Genomic DNA, 22,678 nt, shown 5'->3' with positions numbered 1-22,678 from the left:
TTTGATTCTCGTGTTATTATGTGAATACGTGTGATTGCAGGTGTTTAGCAATCAGGGTTTGTGCGGCGTGTCGCAGCCGGAGCTCAGACTGACCCTGTCACGTGAGCCGACGTTTGAGGGCCACTTTACCACTTCTGCTATCATTTATCTGCCCGCTGTGCATTTGAAATGACTTTCCCTTTGTGTGCAGCCGAATCACGCTGATCGCACACGACTCACACGAGCAGAACACATGCTGGGGAAAACTCAAATGCAGTTTTTGGGGGGAGACTCTGGATTGAAAGATGTGTGTGTATGTAAGATCACGGGAGATGGAGTGAGAGAGAGAGAGACTATGACATCACCTCCTCCTGCGCTTCACCACAGACGCATGCCAGAGTCAAACACAGACACTTATCAGCACAAACCAGACCCTGTGTTGTTAAGCAACATGTCATGGATCATTTGTGTGTGTGTGTGTGTGTGTGTGTGTGAGAGAGAGAGAGAGAGAGAGAGAGTGTGTGTACTGGTGTAAGCCTATAAGGTTTATGAGGACACAGATGTGTATAATAACATGAGTACTACAAAGACGACACTTCCTGTGTAAACATAAAACAAAAGGCTGGAAAACATATAAAACGTGTTTTATGAAATTCAGAAATAGGAGTAGGGTTAGTGTAGAAAATACAGTTTGTACAGTACAAAAACCCTTACGCCTGTGGAGGGTCCCAGCAAACCAACAATGCAAGTGTGTAAGAGAGAGAGAGAGTGTGTGTGAGAGTGTATGTGTGTGTGTGTGTGTGTGTGTGTGTATCCCACATAGGGAATACCTGAACCACTCACACACACTCATACTCTCTCTCTCTCTCTCTCTCTCTCTCTCTCTCTCTCTGTCTCTCTCTCTCACACACACACACACACAGAAACACACACATGTGAGGATGAGTCAGACACTCTCTGAAAGGCCTTATAAAGAATCAATTAGCATTTAAATTAATGATGGCAATACGGCTGAGAAAGCTATCTCACATGCAGCAGAAACACACGATCAAAGATATTCTAATCACAGTTAATCCAGCGGAGGAAGTGAGTCCGATTCAAATTAACTTGCGCTTCTTTCCACATGCAAATAAAAGCATTAATATAATCATTGATTTAAAAAAATCCACCATATCGTCTAGTTAAAAAGAACTAGATTAAAGATTGACAGATGTAGAAACCACCAGTAAAGGTGATTGGAAATCATGAGATTGGCAGAGGAAAGCCTCTCATTCAGTCTTTTGTGAGCGCTTTGATTCTTCGCTGGCCAATCAGACGCGATGTTTGCCCATCTCGAGTACACCTGTCCCATGAATGCATTAACAGTCTGTGCGTCTGATGAAAGACATTTCAATCTGAGTTTATAAAAACACATTAAACAGCGTTGATGATCAGAGACATCGCACGAACAAACATCTTCAACACGTCATCAGTCTGTGGAAACGTCCCTTCATGATTAGCCTGATCTCTGCTGGCACCACAGCTGAATTCTGGGTAAAAGGGAGGAACGTCAGAGAATTCCTGCTGTATATTTGTGGCTCTGCTGTCTGTGAACAAACCGGACACCGCGGGCCATCACAAGCTCGGCCTCCTTCCTCCGCCTTTGTTCTTGTCACACACACACACACACACACACACACGCACACACACACGAGCTCCTGCGGGTTCAGAGTGAATGGACTGATATGATTGTAGATGTCACTGTGACCCAGAAGGCCTCACATCTAGCTTCTCTCTGAGCGACAGATTTATGCTCTTCTCTATTCTAATCGTTTTGAACATGACACATTTTTGAATATTACAATGTTATGATTTTGCATTATTATCTGTAAAACAATATTACCTAGATTTTTTTTTTTAACTAGCCTATATTGCTTGCCATTTTTTCTTAATAGTATTATTCTTTTAAATATTTAAATATTTTCATTATTTTGTATCATTCTTGACATTAAAAGAATTAGATGCAAATAAAATCTCTTACTCGTTTTAACATTATATTTTTTTATTTTTAAGGTTTCTTTGCTTTTATTCATCTAATGTTCATCTAATTCATCTAACAGTCTATCATTTTGAATACTACATATCATATTTAAATGTATTTTATCTTTATAATTCTAATTAGAATAAAAAAAAATTATAAATGTTATATTATTATTTTAAATATCTAAATAGCTTTTGATTACTTTCAATACTTCTGAAATAATTAGAACTAGACAGAAATAGCTAATTTTCTCATTCTAATCATATTTAGATGAGTTTTCTTTGCTCTCTTCATCTGATGCTGTAAAGCAGAGCTGCTGCTGAAGCAGATTGTTTGATTCCTTTCTCCACGTAGTTTGGATGTCAAGGAGACAGACTCATGTTTTCAGTTTGTCTCTATCGCTGCGCTTCTCTTTTGGTGGATTTCTGTCGTCTCCTGTCCTTATTTCTGCCACCCAATTACTGTGACCATGGCAACTATCTTGGGAAGCGGCCCACAGACGCTTGCAGCATTAGTGTCTCTCTCTCTCTCTCTCTCTCTCTCTCTCACTCGCACAGAAGTCATCCTCTGCTGAGGTCCAAAGCTAAATAGATAACCATGGCAACCAATTTGCAGTAATATCAATAATAGTGTGTATTAGAGGCCACTGAAATTATCTGTGTTTTGCCTTTTCATGCTGGAGCTGAACAATCCGCCGCCCGCTGACTCTCTCTTTCTCTCTCTTTCTCTCTCTCTCTCTCTCTCTCTCTCATAGGAGAGTGAGACAGCTGGAGTTAATGTTTTTCTGAATATTTAAAGATTTTTCCACAGTCACTGCGACGGCCTTAACCTTATGTGATTTGAATCAAAGTTTTAAGTTTTGTGTGTGTGTGTGTGTGTGTGTCTGTGCGCGTATCTCTCTGTGTCTCTGTCTGTTTGTGTGTGTGTGTGTGTGTGTTTCTGTCTGTCTCTTTCTCTCTGTCTGTGTGTGTGTGTGTGTGTGTGTGTGTATGTGTGTGTCACACACTGATTCTGCTCTTCTGCTTGATTTAACATCACACTGAGCAGTTTATTTCAGCTGTGCTGCAGAATTCCACCAAAAGTCTCACTTCAGGGGGTGGAAATCTGAACCAAATACTGATTCTGATGTGCAACACACACACACACACAGTCAAAAACACTCACACACACACACTCACTCACACACAAAAACATGTGTATAAACTTGTTAAATCATCTAAACCAACAACATGTATGTTAGACCCTATACCATCTAAGCTCCTAAAAGAGGTGCTTCCAGAAGTCATAGATCCTCTTCTGACTATTATTAATTCCTCATTGTCATTAGGACATGTCCCCAAAACCTTCAAACTGGCTGTTATTAAGCCTCTCATCAAAAAACCACAACTTGACCCCAAAGAACTAGTTAATTATAGACCAATCTCGAATCTCCCTTTTCTGTCCAAGATACTAGAAAAGGTGGTATCCTCACAATTATATTCCTTCTTAGAGAAAAATGGTATATGTGAGGATTTCCAGTCAGGATTTAGACCGTATCATAGTACTGAGACTGCTCTTCTTAGAGTTACAAATGATCTGCTCTTATCATCTGATCGTGGGTGTATCTCTCTATTAGTTTTATTGGATCTTAGTGCTGCGTTTGACACACTTGACCACAACATTCTTTTGCATAGACTTGAACACTTTGTTGGCATTAATGGAAGAGCATTAGCATGGTTTAAATCTTACTTATATGACCGCCTTAAAATCGTAGCAGTGAATGAAGATGTATCCTATCGATCACAAGTGCAGTATGGAGTACCTCAAGGCTCAGTACTAGGGCCGCTACTCTTCACGCTTTATATGTTACCCTTGGGAGATATCATCAGGAAACATGGTGTTAGCTTTCACTGTTATGCTGATGATACTCAGCTCTATATTTCTTCGCAGCCCGGTGAAACACACCAATTTGAAAAACTAAAGGAATGCATAGTCGATATAGAAAAAAAACTGGATGATGAGTAATTTTTTACTGCTAAATTCTTACTGCTAAAAATGAGGTGTTAATTATAAGACCTAAAAACTCTGCATGTAATAACCTAGAACGCGGTCTAAGACCCCAGCTAGTCCAAAATGCAGCAGCAAAAGTTCTTACTAGAACCAGGAAGTATGACTATATTTGTCACAGTGTCTGGGTTGTGTTCCCTGGGTGTCCACTAGGTGTCCTCCATTCCCACGGTGTCTGTCATATTATCACTTCCTGTTCCCTTATTTGGTCACCTTCCTCCTTGTTTAGTTAATTGATTATTCCCCACCTGTCTCCAGTTTCCCCATTATCCTTCTGTGTATTTATACCCGGTCTGTCTGAGTCTTTGTCACGGAGTCCTTGTCGTATGTATGATACCTCCCAGAGTCTGCTCTTTCCGTGTGTTCTTGTTTTGTGTTCATGTTATTGGATTTTCTGGTTTTGACCCTGCCTGGACTGTTTACCCCTTTGGATTTGCCCTTCAATAAAATCTCATACCTGCATTTGGATCTCTCCTCGTTCCTTGTATCAACGTACGTGACAATATTAGCCCGTTCCTGTCAACACTGCACTGGCTCCCTATCAAGCATCGTATAGATTTTAAAATATTGCTTATTACTTATAAAGCCCTGAATGGTTTAGCACGTCAGAATTTGAATGAGCTCTTGTTACCTTATAATTCTCTACGTCCACTGCATTCTCAAATTTCTGGCAATTTGATAATACCTAGAATATCAAAATCAACTGCGGGCGGCAGATCCTTTTCCTATTTGGCGCCTAAACTCTGGAATAACCTACCTAACATTGTTCGGGAGGCAGACACACTCTTGCAGTTTAAATCTAGATTAAAGACCCATCTCTTTAACCTGGCTTACACATATACTAATATGCTTTTATTATCCAAATCTGTAAAAGGATTTTTAGGCTGCATTAATTAGGTAAACCGGAACCGGGAACACTTCCCATAACACCCGATGTACTTGCTACATCATGAGAAGAATGGCATCTACGCTAATATTTGTCTGTTTCTCTCTTGTTCCGAGGTCACCGTGGCCACCAGATCCAGTCTGTGTCCAGATCAGAGGGTCACTGCAGTCACCCGGATCCAGTACGTATCCAGACCAGATGCTGGATCAGCACCTAGAAAGGACCTCTACATCCCTGAAAGACAGCGGAGACCAGGACAACTAGAGCCCCAGATACAGATCCCCTGTAAAGACCTTGTCTCAGAGGAGCACCAGGACAAGACCACAGGAAACAGATGATTCTTCTGCACAATCTGACTTTGCTGCAGTCTGGAATTGAACTACTGGTTTCGTCTGGTCAGAGGAGAACTGGCCCCCAACTGAGCCTGGTTTCTCCCAAGGTTTTTTTCTCCATTCTGTCACCGATGGAGTTTCGGTTCCTTGCCGCTGTCGCCTCTGGCTTGCTTAGTTGGGGTCACTTCATCTACAGCGATATCGTTGACTTGATTGCAAATAAATGCACAGACACTATTTAAACTGAACAGAGATGGCATCACTGAATTCAATGATGAACTGCCTTTAACTATCATTTTTTCATTATTGACACTGTTTTCCTAATGAATGTTGTTCAGTTGCTTTGACGCAATGTATTTTGTTTAAAGCGATATATAAATAAATGTGACTTGACTTGACTTGACATGCACACACACACAGACACAGGCACAGACACACACACACACACACACACACACACACTCACACACACGTTTGTTTTTGTGTAAAGTGTGTTCATCCCATAGGTGTAATGGTTTTTATACTGTACAAACTGTATATTCTCTGGCCCTACACCAACCCTACACCTAACCCTAACCCTCACAGGAGACTTTGTGCATTTTTACTTTCTCAAAAAAACTAATTCTGTATGATTTATAAGCGTTTTGAAAAATGGAGACATGGGTAATGTCCTCATAAGTCACCCTCTCCTTGAAATACCTGTGTCATACCCATGTCATTATACAGAGTTGTGTCCTGATATGGCACAAAAACAAGAGCACACACACACACACACAGACAGACAGACAGCCACACACACACACAGACAGACAGACAGCCACACACACACACACCGCTCAGGCACACACACACACACACAGACACACAGACAGACAGCCACACACACACACACACAGACAGCAGAGCTATTTAAGCTGCTTCTTTCTCTGACTGAATTGCAGCTGTAGCAGCAGATAAAAATGGCACCTTTCAAAAGTGATTATCTTCTGTGGTTAGGTGTGAGGGGTTGAGACATGATAACAGTGTGTGTGTGTGTGTGTGTGTGTGTGTGTGTGTGTGTGTGTGTGTGTGTGTGTGTGTGTGTGTGTGTGTGTGTGTGTGTGTGTGTGCTTTCCTGACACTCCAATGTCACAATTATCCCTCCATTACTGCTACAACACACAGAGAGCAAGACGGACAAAAAGAACAGATCAAAAATTTTTATCATTTAGTCTTTTACAATTTAACAAATATTTACATAGAAAACAGCTGTTTGAAATTGTATTATTATATCACAATTTTTACAGTATTTTTGATCAAATATGTGCAGTGAAGACGAGAGACTTCTTTCAAAAATATTTAAAAATCATAACATAATGTCTAGGTGTGTGTATCAAACATAACCAGTATTATACTAGCTATATTTCCACATTAAAACATCCATTCAAACACAGAAATAGCAGAGGCATTCTTATGAAAGACCACATTTCAGAAGCTGAACTGGTAATGAGTATTATTCGCATTTATATTGTTTTCATGTAACCGAGCACATGATTGAGGGCTCCGTCAACAATGTCAGATAATGGGGAAAAGACAAATGGACCATTTCCACAGCAAACAAAATGAATAGTCTTTGATTTTACAGCCTCCCTGTGACGAGACGAGATAATGGAACATACTAAACTCAAAGTCAGCCCTACAGGAAATGTACAGCTCTGTGTTTGCTGTTCTACAGCGATGTGCACCAGTTGGAGCCGCGTGGCATTGTATTACACAGCCTGCTTTGTGATGCAGAAAAGATGCGTTTCAAAGAGGAGAATGACAGCGTGCACTTTTACATCGCTATTTATTTTCTGAAGAAAGAAAGCGGGCAGAAAAAAGCGAGATCGGTCATATTGACCTCATACTATTAAAACACTGCTGCCAGGAACATAAATCCTCCAAACTGTGCTGTAGATGTCTGCGGTCATGAAGAGCTGACGCACGCGACGCACACTTGACCTCAGAGCGAGACCCGTGAAAGTAAGCGGGTGTTTTAAAGGGCAGATGGACTGCAGGGTGGACCCCCGATGAACCTCTGCCAACAGAGACGCCAGAAAGGGCTCGTTTCATGAGCAGTCTCCGTTTTCTGCATCTATTGAGGTGCTACACATCCGGCTTCCATACACTGCTGAGTTACGTCTGCTCAGATTTCAGTGTAAAGATGTAATGCCGCATCAAAGCCAGACTAAATTATGCCTGCTCTGACCCATCTCAGTCTTTCACTCTCCGAAAAAAAGGTACAAAAGCTTGAGAGTGTATCAAAGTATGCAGTTTACATATAGATGCATTTAGCTATGTGAGCAGCATCAAACAATGAGAGCCTTTGTGCCACTTCTGCAGTGTAAATTTGTCAGTAGTGTAAGTTTCAGATCTCAAAACTTCTTTGGACGAAAGGCATCCTTACGCAAAGGCAGCTTCGTGCCGGCTCAAAATTCAAATTCAAAGACGTAATGAAGCATAAAAGCCGCTCTGACCCACCTCAGCCCTAATATCAACGCATAAAGTTGTATGTGCTATGTAAATGCATTTATGCCACCTCTGAGCGGCATTAAAAATCTGTGTAAAGACTCTTAAATGTCACTTCAGAAGCGCCTCTGTGCAGTGTAAAGAAACCAAAGTATAATGCGACTTCTGACATCATATGGAGGATGTTTTCACACATTTCTGATAGGGCTCTTAAACAGCACTGGATCCATACAGCTATTACTGGTCTGAAGTGTTTCGTTCACACATGGGTGAAATGTGTCTTTGAGTCATTAGGAAAGAAAAGCTCACAGTGTTGCCGCCCCAGGTGCTCTGATCAAACACAAGTGTGCTGTTTATTGATTGAGGATTGAGCAGGGACGCGTTTACTGATGCCCTCGGGTCTGACCCACATTGCCTTTGAGCCTCTCTATGAGTCCAGCACCGGTCAGTTAAAGAAAAAGACCCCTGAGAAAACCATGAACCCACTCATGCTCCTCTAACATTGTGACATGAATTCTGTTCATGTTCAGATGCAAAAGGTTCATATGACTTTCCTTAACATTTATAATCTGAATCTCTCCAGAGGTTTTACTTGAATTGTAGAATAGTGATGTGAAAGAGAAAACTGGGACTTCTTATAATAGAATGCACATTCTATAGCCAATTAAACAAAATAAGTTTAACCCTTTGATGCATGATGGACAAATCTTTAAAAACCATTTTAACCAGTGTGACGTATTAATATTTACATTTTGTAGGTTCTATAAAAGCAACCTTTTTAAAGAAATTTAATGCATAAACTCATGTAAACATGTTCTCTAATGGAGCAAAAGGAGTTTGCTTAGCAACACTTCAAAGTTTTAAAATATAATTTATAAAGGATCTTTGTTACCTTTTAATTCATTTTACAAACACTAGAATAACTTTTACTGTACAGTACACCTTCTAATCACACTGCAAAGAGTGCTCAGTATCTGTCTTGTTTTCCAGATTTTAAAATCAACATGCATTTGCCTAAGAAGCAAAATGATGATTATTCTCTGAAAAATTTATCAAATGACGAGAGTTTATGATTACAACAAGAACAAATATCTGTCAATGGATTCAGAAACATCAACTTCACACAAAGGGAAAACAAGTTTTCAATCCTCACTGACAGATATTTGTTCGTGTTTTAATCATAAACCCGCTTCATTTTGATTGATTTCTCAGAAAATATGACTTAATATCATAATTTGGCATTTACAGTAAATATATCTTGATTTAAGGTTGTTTAGATGTTTGTAATGGAAGATAAGTCAGAAATACTGAGGTTGACATGTTTTTGTGGCACATGCAACATTTAATGCCACAGCTTTAAGAGTTTAAGACTTTCTGTTAAGATTTAAGAGCTTTTGATGGTCTTGATTTGTGGAAGGGTGAATTATGACTTTAAGACCCACAGAAACCCTGTATTTAAACCCTGTGTAACTCACACCTTTAAAAAGGCCAGAAAATGTGTAAATTACTATTTTTAGTCAAATAAAAATGAACTCTTTTTGTCTTTGTTGTTTAATGATTTCTGCATCAAAAGGTTACTCCTTAAGTCAATGTTTAAAAAATACATGTTTTTCATTTCCACAGAAGGTGTGGAGACTGCAGGCCTGTTAAGAATCATGTGCGGAGACTGTATTCATGAACACAGACTCTATTGTGTGTCTGCTCGCTTCTGTAAATTGACAATCAACAGAGCTCTTTTTTACTCCTGCTCGGTCCAATTAAAATCAAAGAAAGCGTGTGCGATGACGTCACGACGCGCCGCGCTCTGAATATTCATGAGGCTCTCAGCGATCGCTGATCGCATCTTTCATATTTCGTGAGATTTTATTTATGCGAACGTTTTATTTATGCAGCTCAGTAGTTTCAGACGAAAACGCATTTACATCTCATTTGAATGAGGGACTGTTATTAAAAGCAGGTGGTCTGCATCTCGATGGGTGCTCGCATTTGTGTTGTAATGACTGTAATTATTGCTGTTTCAATTGGACCTTCACTCGTGGACAGTTTGGGTTTTAGTCCAGGAGAAAAATAAGACGTGAGCAAAACTATTCGTTCCTGTTTAAACAGTCGATTCGATTTCAATTCTATTTGCTCAGATGAAGTCAACAGCTAGAGTTTTCCACACAGCTCCAGATCCGCCGTAGCATTGATTTCTAAACATGTGTTGTTTTGTTTAACAGGACAAAACTGTCCCATGTGGAAAAAGGAGCTGGTTCTCTTCATTTATTCATGAACCCAGAGACTGAAGCGCTCAATGAAACACACAAACTCCTTTGGTCTTATGAATTACATTTGATTTATATTTAAAGTTATGCATTTGGCAGATGCTTTGAATCAATGATTTAAGCCTATATATGTTAAACCTTATCAGAATATAATCTACCTCTATATATACAGAAATCATTGTATTTACCATTTACAATGAGCACATGCGCGCGCACACACACACACACACAGTCTATGTATCAGTCTATAAAGGATGATAGCCGTGGCTGTAAGAAGCATATAATGGAAACAGATTGCTGTGTTGATTGTGTAGGCCTCGGGCTCTCCATCCCAGAGGAGCACTGCCCGTTTACAGTGTGTTCAAAGGAGAGGGCTAAAAGGCAATTACAATGTTAATGTGTCCTGGCGGGGGGGAACAAGGAGAGAAAATCTACAAGGTGATGGAGTGAGTCAGGAACGCTAGAAATACTGCCGTCTGGACCGCCAGAGGAAAACAACAACAACAGCAGTCAACAAGGAAAAACACACGTATGAATATATGCTGAGCTGCTCTCGTTTCTGACATGTTCAAAGAGAGGGACTGAAGTGTGTGTGTGTGTGTGTGTGTGTGTGTGTGAGCTGTTCATTCTCTGCTCCAGCAGGGTTAATATAACCCACATCTCTCCCGGGATCTCATAATAGGCCATTAAACAGGCGCATTAGGATAAATGAAAAGGCTTTTAAGTGGTTACCACAAGGCCACCTGGAATTCACTCTCACATGTCTGTCTGTGTGTGTGTGTGTGTGTGTGTGTGTGTGTGTGTGTGTGTGTGTGTGTTTATGGCTAAAAGGGACAAATTTATTTTATGTTATGAGTTATGGGATGTGATTTTTCTGTTTTTGTTTTTAGACTTCCAACACGCTTTTGCCTCAATGAATTATCATCTGCAGGTTCATTTCAGAATGCTAGATGGCCAAACTATGCCTAGTTTACATAAAAAAAACACATTTATATACAAAGAATCAATCATTTCTTTTATTTAGACAGACAGATAAATCATGCTAATACAGTGAAATAAGTGTTTCTATTGTTTAAATACATCCTGACAAGGTCCTGATATGAAAAACGTTCTTCTAGTAATGTTAAGTTACCTGGTCTTTAATAATGTTCTCAAATCAACAGCACAAAACATTATTTATAATGTTTATAGATAGTTTCTTTTCTGAATTTTTTTTATTTTATTTACATAATGTTTTGGGGGAGAAAACTAAACAAAATGGAATGTTCCTTTATATAATGGAATGGACTTTTTAAAGAACATTCCAAAATAATGTTTTTAAATGGGAATGTTTACAAAATGTTCTTAGAACACATTTTTGTTACGAAGCAAAATAATCAAATCAAAGTCAAAAATATATCTCTATTTACGTGAACCTGTGTGGATGAACTAAACTTAAATATTTTTCTTTTCAAGCTAATTTTAGTTCTTAATGTTCATTTAAAAATCTAACATCAGGGGTTTCTGGTTTCTGAGACTCAGCATCTACTAGTGACTCCACTTATAAAAGCACACATATCTGTTCTGGTAGCGGATGATCAGCGCAATGATGTACTTGGGATTGTGGTGCTAATAGTAATGGATTCGGAGAGGAGCCAATGCGCGTGATTGGCTAATTCCGCTGCGCCACGGCCCCCAGAGACACACATGTCTTTTCAGTTTGGCTCTCTAACTGAAGTGTGTTATGTGTTATTTTCTGCCTCGCTGAGCTGCAGAAGAGGCTTCAGTGGGTCGGCTGTTGGCTTCATGCAGGAGGGGATCGTACCACGTCTGAAACATAAGGATAAAATAGTCCTCGCTCTCATTTGAAATGCAATGCAAAGCATATACTCACTTTGAAAAATAAAGGTTATTTATTGGCACTGATGGTTCCATGAAGAATCTTTAACATCCATGGAACCATTGCATTGGTCATTTATACAGGATTTTTTAAATGTTCATCACACACACACACACACACACACAAATGGTTATTTTAAGAACTGTTCACTGAAGGGTTCTTTTGGAACCAAAATGGTTCTTCTATACACTTTTTAAAATATAGGTTCCAAAAGAGTGAAATCTTTAAGTGATCAGTTCCTAAAATAACAATTTTGCAAGTGCAAGGACCATTTTAATAATCTGAAGAACCTTTTTCCACTTTTTTGGATTGGAAAGGTTCTTTGGATGTTAATGTTTCTTAAAGAACTTTTATTTTTAAGAGCGTTGCTCCTTTTAAATGAAGTGAAGAAGAATTCTAAAATCAGAAATGTAAAATAAAGGCTCTTTATTGCAATTGATGGTTCCATGAAGAACCTTTAACATCCATGGAATTTTTCCATTCCGGTTCTAGAGGGGAAAATGTTCTTCAGATTATTAAAATGTCACACTAAATAAATGGTTATTTTATGAAAAACTGATCAACTGAAGAACAGTCTCTAAAGTATATGCAATTCTCTGAAATGTGTTTGCACAATGTACTGTTTCTGGCTGCGCATGTCTGTAGACACCAAAAGCTTTGGGAAAGTCATCAGATGCACTTCTTGATATGACATTGAGCTCAGTTCGTCTGCAGAGAAGGATAAGCCTGTTTACTCTGCGTCCCTTCTGTGCAGCATCACAGTGTTTAGTGTGAAGATAATTAATGATCTGTCTCTATATAGCAGAAGAAGAAGAGGGAATCGCTCCACTACACTAGTTCAGCTCAGTGAAGTGTGTAATGAGAAAAAGGACAGAATGAAGCAGCCACAGGGACAAAGGATAGGTCAGACGAAATCCTTTTGTTTCAGCACTCCGGCATCCAGCGTGACAACACAAAAAGACAAACAGAATCATGACACTGCTGCTCTTCAACAATAGCTCGAGATCACCTTGCAGAGCGAGATAGCATTGAATCACTGACAAAGACAGCAGTGCGACACACCTGACTGATCCCGGATCAGTGTCCCGGGGGACAGATTGAGGATTATGTGCAGAGAGGCTCCTGGGAGAAGCACCCTGACCTCTTATTGCCCTCTATGATTTTTCTGAAGGGTAACAAAATGAATGAGAGACGTGCCATCACATTCACTATGCCAAAATATACCTGAAATTTGTTCATAAGGATCACGTGCTGTCTTTGAGTTTGACCAAAAACACCTAATTCAGCCACAGTGAATGCAAGAGAGGAGAATGGGAAATAGATTATGGTGGTAATATGGTTTTGGAGGTGAGGAAAATCAATCTGAGTGATTTAACAGATCCTGAACAGGTTTAGCAAATCTAGTCTTAATAAATCTATTTTCTTCATAATGCTCAAAGCCGAAAAAAAGATTTCCGATTGCATGTAGATGGGGGTATTTATTATATCTTATATTGTATTATCAATTATATAAAATTAACCAGGATAAGTCATCACCACATTGCTTATAAATTATCATCGTTTTTGTTTTCTCTACAATTATACATTTTTATTTGATTATTTACTTAATTATTTCTTTGTGTGTTTTTATTTTTATATAACTTAATATTACTCTTAAACGCGCTGAATGAAGCCCGCGTGCGTCTGTTCTTGTCCTGATTGTATTCTCGCGGATCTGCGCGCGCCTGATAACGCCACACCGATTAACCCTTCCGCTCCCACCGGGAACCCGAGGCCGAGCACAGCCTGCGGGATACAGAACATCTCCGGGGGAAAGAAAATCACTGATATGACAGATTAGATATGGCGAATACAGGGCAGCGCGAATTCTATGTAAGCCTATACAATGTAAGCATAATGTAGACTATGAATAAATTAGAAATACCTTTATTAATGAAAAAAGATGCAAAATTAGCATCACATTTACAGAAGTTTATTTTACCTAATGAGATATTATATTAATGAAATATTTAGATCCAGTAAAATTGGCCGTTTTCTGAATTTGTCAAAGTGTTTCTTTATTCACAGCGTTAGAACAACGTTCTAAATAATTACGATATTTATTTACATAATTTCGTTTGATTGTTCTAATCACGTCAACATAGGCTACGATCGCGCGATAAAGTTTCAATAAATTCGTTACGTAATAAATGTTACTATTTTTTTATATAGCCTACAAGCGAAGAGATATAATTTTGATTATTCGTTTACATTTAAGCATGGCAGCACATGACATCTAATATATCTGTAATCATGCCAACATTTATTTGAAAAAACCAAACAAAAACTCCCTAGGTTTATTTCTTTAACGCACGAGTATCATTGTCTTGATAACTGATTCATGTAGAATATGAATACACGAAATGTTACTACTGCGCATTTTCCAGAACCGAGGATTTTATGAAAGCCTATTCCACTATATTTTATAGTGAATAATTCGATCCGGATGAACTCTGTAATGTGCTCATATAGGCCTAAATGATTTTATAAAGCGTCCGGTTGTTTGTAGGAATCCGCAGATCGATCAGAACTACGCTTTTATAAATATACATGAATATGATGAACACACGAGATGAAATTCCAATCAGTGAAAAAAAGAGATTGTCGCTTAAAAACATTTTTTTAAATCATCTTCATTCACTTTAAAAAGAGTCCGAGAACATGAAGCAGATTAACAGCCCACTGCACAATATTTCTGCACCGTGACAAATAATCCATGAGAAATATCCTCGCTATTTATAACAATAAAAAAAATAATAATAATAAATAAAACGCAACACTTTAAATAAATTAATGTAAAATCGTCTACAAATCTAAACCAATAATATCTCATTCAAATCAGCGACGCATTTCTTGCTCATCCCCTAGTCGAATGAAGTTAGCTTTTAAATCCGTTCAAAAGAGTATTCCATCACCAACTGGAGGGTGGCACGGTTCCTCTTGTTGAAAATGAGTGCTAAACCTTCATCTGAAGCTATAAAAACTGGAGAGTTCAAGATGTGACAGTAAAAAACAACAAGAATATTTCTAGAACACTTGTAGCCTAGTGTCCATGTAAGACCTCGTACGATGCGTGGATACGGTTTATATATTCGTAAAGTTATGCAACACTATGAGACCCCGGATGCCATTGGGTGTTGTGACCAAGAATGTTGGGCATAATGAGAGTGGAGAGGAGGATGGGGTCCTGCAAGCACCTCCCCTAGAAATGCAGCAAATCTTTACCCCGTTTTTGTCGGTGCGGAGTAGCGCGCGCACTGGGAGCCGGAGACGCGCGCGCGGCATTGGCAGGCTGACGGTGACACGTGCCTCTCTCTCAACACCCCCGAGCTCCCGTGGACCGCATTGGCATCAGCGACGGCCACTGAATCGCAGGATTCGACGCCGTGCCACGGATACAGAGAACGGAAAAATCCGCGAGCGCTCTCCTTTACGCACTGGACATTAAACTTTGTCTCGCCTGGGAAGCGCGCATCAGAGTCCGGAGAAAAAAAGAGAGAGGATGAACAGGATGCAGGTGCCAGGCATCATCTACGTCTGAAAGTGACATGAACCACGGAATAAGCAAAAACACCAGGCGTGATTTCAGTCACAAGTGGAGATAACGAATACGCGTCACCACGAGAGTCAGTTCTCTTCTCGCTCCGTTGATGCGCAGACAAAGAACTCCGGTCGCACGCTAAATTCGATATATCCAGAAAAACATTTGAAGAGGAAATTTCACACCAATCCGGTTTAGGAGAGCAATCATGGCTACGGTAATTAGAAGCAAGATCTCTAACAAGCTGTCCAACGCGGCCACCACGGTCACCAATAAGTCGCAGGCGAAGGTGAGTGGGATGTTCGCCAGACTGGGCTTCCAGGCCGCCACCGATGAGGAGGCTTTGGGCTTCGTCGACTGCGATGATCTGGACTATGACCACAGGCAGGGGCTTCAAATGGACATCGTTAAAAACGAGCAAATGGGTGGAGAGGGCGGCGGGGAAACGGGGGGCGAGGGGGACAGTCATTACCAGAGGGATGGAACGGGTCCGCCGCCCTCAGCGTCCAAAGACGGAGGACTCTGCTCCGAATTAGGCGGCCCGGACAAGCCAAGAATCACTGCTTGGGAGGCAGGATGGAACGTGACCAATGCGATCCAGGTGAGGAGACATTACGCGTCATGGCGATGCATGTAGATATATATAATCACATTCTAAAGTTTTTAGTATTAATCAATATGGAAATGTTACGTGAAAACACTTTCCAAACTATATACATACACACACACGTTTTTTAAAGGGTTAGTCCTCTGTGAAGCAAAACGTTTCTTTAATGGCGTAGATTTTTCTTGAGCTGATGTCGCGTCACGGGGGATCTGATTGATATTAAAGGACCTTTATCGACGAGTTGAGCTTTATAAAACAACATTCAACCAGTCCATTCAATATGCATTTGTATACTGTGTTTTTTGACGTGCGTAAACTGAAGACCATAATGTGCCCTTTACAAGTTACGATTGAAAATACCCGTTCCAAAATGTTGGCTAAAAAACAACTTTTTGGATAATGGTAAAAAAAACGCATACTTAAACAATAAACCTCATATATTAAATCGTGCGCAATTCCAGCTATTAATATCAAGAGTGACGTCCGTGACGTGACTCCCTGCCCATTTGATTAATCCTGATGACGACACAATGAGGTGAGCGTGACTTTGCTCACAGCAAATGAAATGTCGTACTGAATTCAGCTGCATTTCTAATGCTCCATCAAACCTGCAGTGAATTCAACAGAACCCCACATAACCTTTCAAATTCATAAGTCCATAAAAAACAAAAACGTGACACCAAAAACACTAAGACCATTATGGGTATAACTGTCTAGAATAGAACAGAATGCATGGGGCATGACGTTGTGAATTGAGTAAACTTGTGTTCTGTTATATAAAGCCATGCTCTGCTTATCTCTCCAGGGCATGTTTGTTCTCGGGTTACCCTACGCCATTCTTCACGGAGGATATCTCGGACTGTTCCTCATTATATTCGCCGCTGTCGTGTGCTGCTACACGGGGAAAATCCTCATATCTTGCCTCTACGAAGAAAACGAAGACGGCCAGTTGGTACGAGTGAGAGACTCATATGTGGATATTGCTAATGCATGCTGTGCGCCACGCTTCCCCGCACTGGGAGGCCACATCGTCAACGTAGCTCAAATCATCGAGTTGGTCATGACCTGCATTTTATACGTCGTGGTGAGTGGAAACCTGATGTACAACAGCTTCCCCAACTTCCCCGTGTCCCAGAGGTCTTGGGCCATCATCGCCACCGTTGCTCTTCTGCCCTGCGCCTTCCTCAAGAACCTCAAAGCTGTGTCCAAGTTCAGCTTGCTCTGCACCATCGCGCACTTCATCATCAACATCCTAGTGATCGCCTACTGTCTGTCCAGGGCGCGAGACTGGGCCTGGGACAAGGTGAAGTTCTACATCGACGTCAAGAAGTTCCCCATCTCCATCGGCATCATCGTCTTCAGCTACACTTCCCAGATCTTCCTGCCTTCGCTGGAGGGGAACATGCAGAAGCCCAGCGAGTTCCACTGCATGATGAACTGGACTCACATCGCTGCCTGCATCCTCAAAGGCCTGTTCGCCCTGGTGGCTTATTTGACGTGGGCCGACGAAACCAAGGAGGTGATCACCGACAACCTCCCATCTGGCATCAGAGCCGTCGTTAACCTCTTCTTGGTGTCCAAGGCGCTGCTTTCGTACCCGCTGCCATTCTTCGCCGCCGTGGAGGTCCTAGAAAAGACTTTCTTCCAAGACGGAGGGCGTGCGTTTTTCCCGGATTGCTACGGGGGCGACGGGCGTCTCAAATCATGGGGTCTTTCGCTCCGCTGTGCACTAGTTGTGTTCACTATGCTCATGGCTATTTATGTGCCACACTTCGCGCTCCTCATGGGTCTGACGGGCAGCCTGACGGGCGCAGGTCTGTGCTTTCTCCTCCCCAGCTTATTCCATCTCAAGTTGTTGTGGAGAAAGCTCTTGTGGCATCAGGTCTTCTTCGACGTCGCCATATTTGTGATCGGGGGTATATGCAGTATTTCCGGCTTCATCCATTCCGTCGAGGGCCTCATCGAGGCGTACAAATACAACCTGTCCGATTAGTCTGGAAAATGACCAGTGGTTTTTTTTTTTGGTGATAAGTGTTATGCATCCCACATATTGATAACCAAACCGATAAGTTTCCCCCAGAGAAGATAAATAAAATACAAAAGCATTTAACCCATTATCATTTAAATCTGACCTTAACACACAATAAATAATTCAGTGCAAATGCAAATCTTTACTCATCCATATGAGAAATGCCTTGGACAGCAGCGCGTTACACAAATAGATACCAGAGCAAACCTATATTTTTGTTGTTAAGTGAGAAAATGGTTTAGAAGTGAATCCCCGACTCCACAGGAATCGAGGAAGAAACCATTTCATTGCATCTAAATGCAAGACTGAGCAAAGCAAAGCAATGCTGTGAGAGAGGAAACCTCCTCTTTACGATCTGCAATACACGCTAAAGAACAAAAACACCAACGCCATGGCAATAAACACAATAGAATACGTTTTAAATAAATTGATGGGTTTTCCTCAATTCGAGTTGGGGACACATTTAATTCTTGATTATTATCGTTTGCATTTACTAAACCAAAACGGAGGACAAGATAGAAAATAATAATAATAATAATAATGGCAGCATACTGGACGGTGAATATAAGTATTTATCTATGCATTTTGATCGTATGATGTCCATGCAGTATTAGAGATATTCAGAAGAAAACAAGGGTTTTATTCACACGTTGCGTTTCAATTGCTCTTTGCCAGAAAACATACAAAGAGACATGTATTTTTACAAGACATTGAATAACGAACAAGAAAGAGCCGCTGGACGTGAAGACAGTGAAAGAGAAAACGAAAATGTGCCGGAAATTCCAGAAGAAATCATCGAAAATATAAAAATCCATCAACTCAAATAACTAAATTTTGAGCATAGCGTTGTTTATCGGTTATGAAATGTCGTGATTTAAAACTATTAATAAAGTTCATGTTCCCCTCGGTGAGATTTATTATAACGTCGTTGGATCGAAGTCAAGGGACTTGCATAAGACATTTTTTTCATTTTGTGCAATCCAATGGGTGCTGTGGAAATGTTATAAAACCGTATGTGTTGTGTTATTGTGGTTTAAAAGATGGAATGTATATCACAAAATCGTTATCATATATCGTGAAAATGAATATATTGAAGAATAAAAAAACGCGTGAAATTATATTGTAGAACTGTTTGTTTTGGTTTTGTGTGATATGGAAGAAGAAAAAAATGAAACACGTGCTTCTTTTTTTTTCCTTTCAAAGAGAATAAATCTACAAAACAATAAATCAGTCGAGTCCAGCTCTCAGAGATTTATTTAAAGACAGCACATCCATCATAAACAGGGTTCACATATTAAACCACATCACATATACAATTGTTGTTGTTAAATGGGCAAATGCATTTTCAAGAATCCTCTTTTCTCATAAATCCTGAAATAGACAAATAAACTGTGACTGCTGATCACAATTATGGTTGGAAAATAGGCATTTTAATTCAGTATTACAATCTAAAGAATAATGACCGCGGTTAATAAATGCATTACATGTTTTTCAATTAATTTATTTGAATATATTTATTAAATAAATGATAATGCGAAAAGTAAATGCAACTTGTCATTCGTGTTTCAGAGCAACAGCCAATAACAGAATGAAGTGAACTCAAACAGAAAATGTGCGACAGATTTTTGCTCTCGGCTCTGATTCCGCAGAAAACAACATGCGAGCACACAGTCTGCTTCTACGTTACTGGGGCTAATATGGAATAAATAAATAAAAAAGAAAATACAGAGATGCAGAGATTTATTATGGTTTGTGTGCGTGCGCGCGCCTTAACAAAAGAAAAAAAAACCGTGTCGACAGTAAAAATCTATAGGTAGAAATATATATATATATATATATATATATATATATATATATATATATATATAATGCATAAGATATTAAAAAAAAAACAGATATTTACACAGTATTGTAGTTTAGATTTTATATATGCACAGAATAATTATGCATGACAATGTTTTGCATCATCATCGTCTGAGGATTATTTTTAGATTTTTCTATATTAACGTAATGAACTCGTGTGGAAAATTTTGGCAAATGTCGTTCGTGGTGCATGATGGGAATTCGAGTTCAACCAGAGGAGCCATTTTCTCTTTCCTGGACCCCGCGATGCCCGAGAGACTGAGCTAATAGCGCCACCTGGAGGAAACATGAAATACTGCCGAAAACCAGACGAGAGTGCTGGACAGAAACACGTTTAGCACTTCACAGGGTTCGAGAGCTACAGCCGCTAATGGACCGTTTGAGTTTCCCAACGCAGATCTTTGAGAGGCATCTGAACATTTACGGAAACTGTTTTATTCACATGGACTGCAGTGCTAATGTGTTTTTAACCGTGTCTTTAACCGTGTGTTTTTAACCGTGACTGCAGTGCTAATGTGTTTTTAACCATTTTTTAACAAAAAATGCCAGATTATAATACAATTTTGTTAAAAGATTGTTTTCAATTGACAGAACGAAAGGAAATTAAATAAGTCTGTATTTACTCACCCTCATTGTCGCTCCAACCGTATCAATTAACACAGTTGAGAGAGATAATTAGCAGAATGTCCTGAGTTGAAAGTCCACATGGACGAAAGCCTATCATACTTTAAATAAGCACTATAAAATTAAGCATTAATAGCAGAAATTCAAGTAGTTATTCGTTGAGAATCCGAGTTTAAAATCTCACGCGTCCAGATTTAAATTTACAAACGTCAACGGTCACTTCGTGTGGCGCGAATTTTGAAAATGCGAAAACGCCAACCACTGTTGCCAAACTTAGCAACTTTTTTTTTTCAAAAAGCACATAGCATCAAATTTAGCTTTTAAAAAAAAAAAAAAAAAATTGGCAACTTTTTAAAAAGTGACTAAAATTATAAAAAGCCACATATTTTCTTCTAAATTACATGAGGAAACCATTGAACAGCTAGCAAGCCAAGCAACACCAATCTGGAGAGAGACGGAGAAAGATGCCTAACAGTACAAACATCAAATATGCATTAAGTTGCTAGTTCCAATTGGTCAATAATCAGTGTTGGGGAGTAACTAGTTACATGTAACGGCGTTACGTAATTTAATTACAAAATTATTGTAACTGTAATTAGTTACAGTTACTACGAAAAAATGAGTAATTAAATTACAGTTACTTATGAAATTTTTAACGATTACAAAGGGGATTACATTTGAATATTTACACACATCCACATTCAGATTTAACTGATTTATTTCCCAAATTGCACTGACAATTCTAAGACATACCGCCCTAATAATCTCCGGGATGCGGAAACACAGTCTGGTTCGTAGAATCCAGTCATAAAAACGGAATGCCTAACGCGGACGGAATATGCCACATTTTGGATGACTAAATCAAAAGTAAGTCAGTACACTTGAATCAAAACATGACATCGACTAGTGTCTGTGAATATTAATCCCCAAAAATGCAATATATGACTTGCACATTCTGCGTGTCTGTGGAAATCAGGCGCGGACTGGACACCGGGAGAACCGGCACAATTCCCGGTGGCCCGGCAGCCGATTTGGCCCGCTATTTAATATCATTATTGTATTATTGCCTGCCGAATGTACTAAAGTGATCATTTGCGAATCCGCCATTTCATAATTAAATCTCTAATGAATCATGAATTGTTAGTCATGACTCGCGCACTCTCCGCGCCTCCGCCAAACGCTTTGGATCAGACTCAGAGTAATCAATGCGAGAGAGAGAGAGAGAGAGAGAGAGAGAGAGAGAGAGAGAGAGAGAGAGAGAGAGAGAATAAAGTGGACTGCTGGAGCAGAGAAGCAGAACTACTGTTCAGGGTTTCAGGTCAGTTTCATCTGTAAAGATGCTTTTTTGTCTTTGTTTTTTATTTATTTTATCAAGCAGCAGCACGTTGCTCATCAGTCATCACTCAAAATACTATTTAAAGGACATCATTATTATCTGTTGTAATGTTACAGTAGGAATTTATCTGAAAAAAATTCAGATTTTTTTTATTGGTTTAGGGGGAGCTACGGACAGACAACAACACAACCCTTACGAAAATTAACATTTTAATATTTAACTATAAATCCAGAGAAAATGGTAAATATTGTTTAACTGTGATAACCAAAAATGTAAAATTATTTTACAAATGTATTTATTTAAAAATAAATACAAATCCATTTGTAATAAAAAATGAAACAAGGTTATTTTACTTTTATATAGGCTAATAAAAGCATGGTTAATTTTTGTAAGGGAAAAATATGACTTGTGTATTTTTCTATAAAGATATTGTAGTATTGTAGAGTATTGTATTGTAAAGTATAGTTTTGTTCAATCTTGAGTATTAAAGTCATGAGAGAGATGGATAACAGGGCAAAATAAAGAGACTGAAGAGAAAAATTTAAGTGAAGGTGCAGTTCAGGAGAGAACTTTTGATTATTTTGCATGTCCCCAAATTAAAGATTTAAAATAGATAAAAAATAGTTTTGTCCATGAATTTGTTTGTATGAGTTTGGATTTCCCAGTCTGAATTTTTTTCCTAGTCCGCCCCTCCTGTAAATTAATGGCAAAGACATGGTTTCATTTACTACACATAGGCCTACTGA

General features: G+C 39.4%; 2 protein-coding genes across 3 annotated transcripts in view; one reads left to right on the top strand and one right to left on the bottom strand.

Annotated features, from left to right (window-relative positions):
• The window catches only part of LOC132151479 (PRELI domain containing protein 3B-like), a 401,075-nt gene that overhangs the window by 363,690 nt on the left and 14,707 nt on the right, over positions 1–22,678 (bottom strand). The gene's annotated exons all lie outside the window — the stretch shown is intronic.
• On the top strand, positions 15,186–19,339 carry LOC132151471 (vesicular inhibitory amino acid transporter-like). Its single transcript, XM_059559578.1, has 2 exons — positions 15,186–16,074; positions 16,886–19,339. Exons 1-2 carry the CDS (start codon positions 15,682–15,684, stop codon positions 18,071–18,073), a joined length of 1,581 nt encoding a protein of 526 aa, XP_059415561.1. The 5' UTR covers positions 15,186–15,681; the 3' UTR covers positions 18,074–19,339.

This window comes from Carassius carassius, chromosome 10, assembly GCF_963082965.1.
Source record: "Carassius carassius chromosome 10, fCarCar2.1, whole genome shotgun sequence".
Lineage (NCBI taxonomy): Eukaryota > Metazoa > Chordata > Actinopteri > Cypriniformes > Cyprinidae > Carassius > Carassius carassius.
This window is presented reverse-complemented; position numbering and strand designations above follow the sequence as displayed.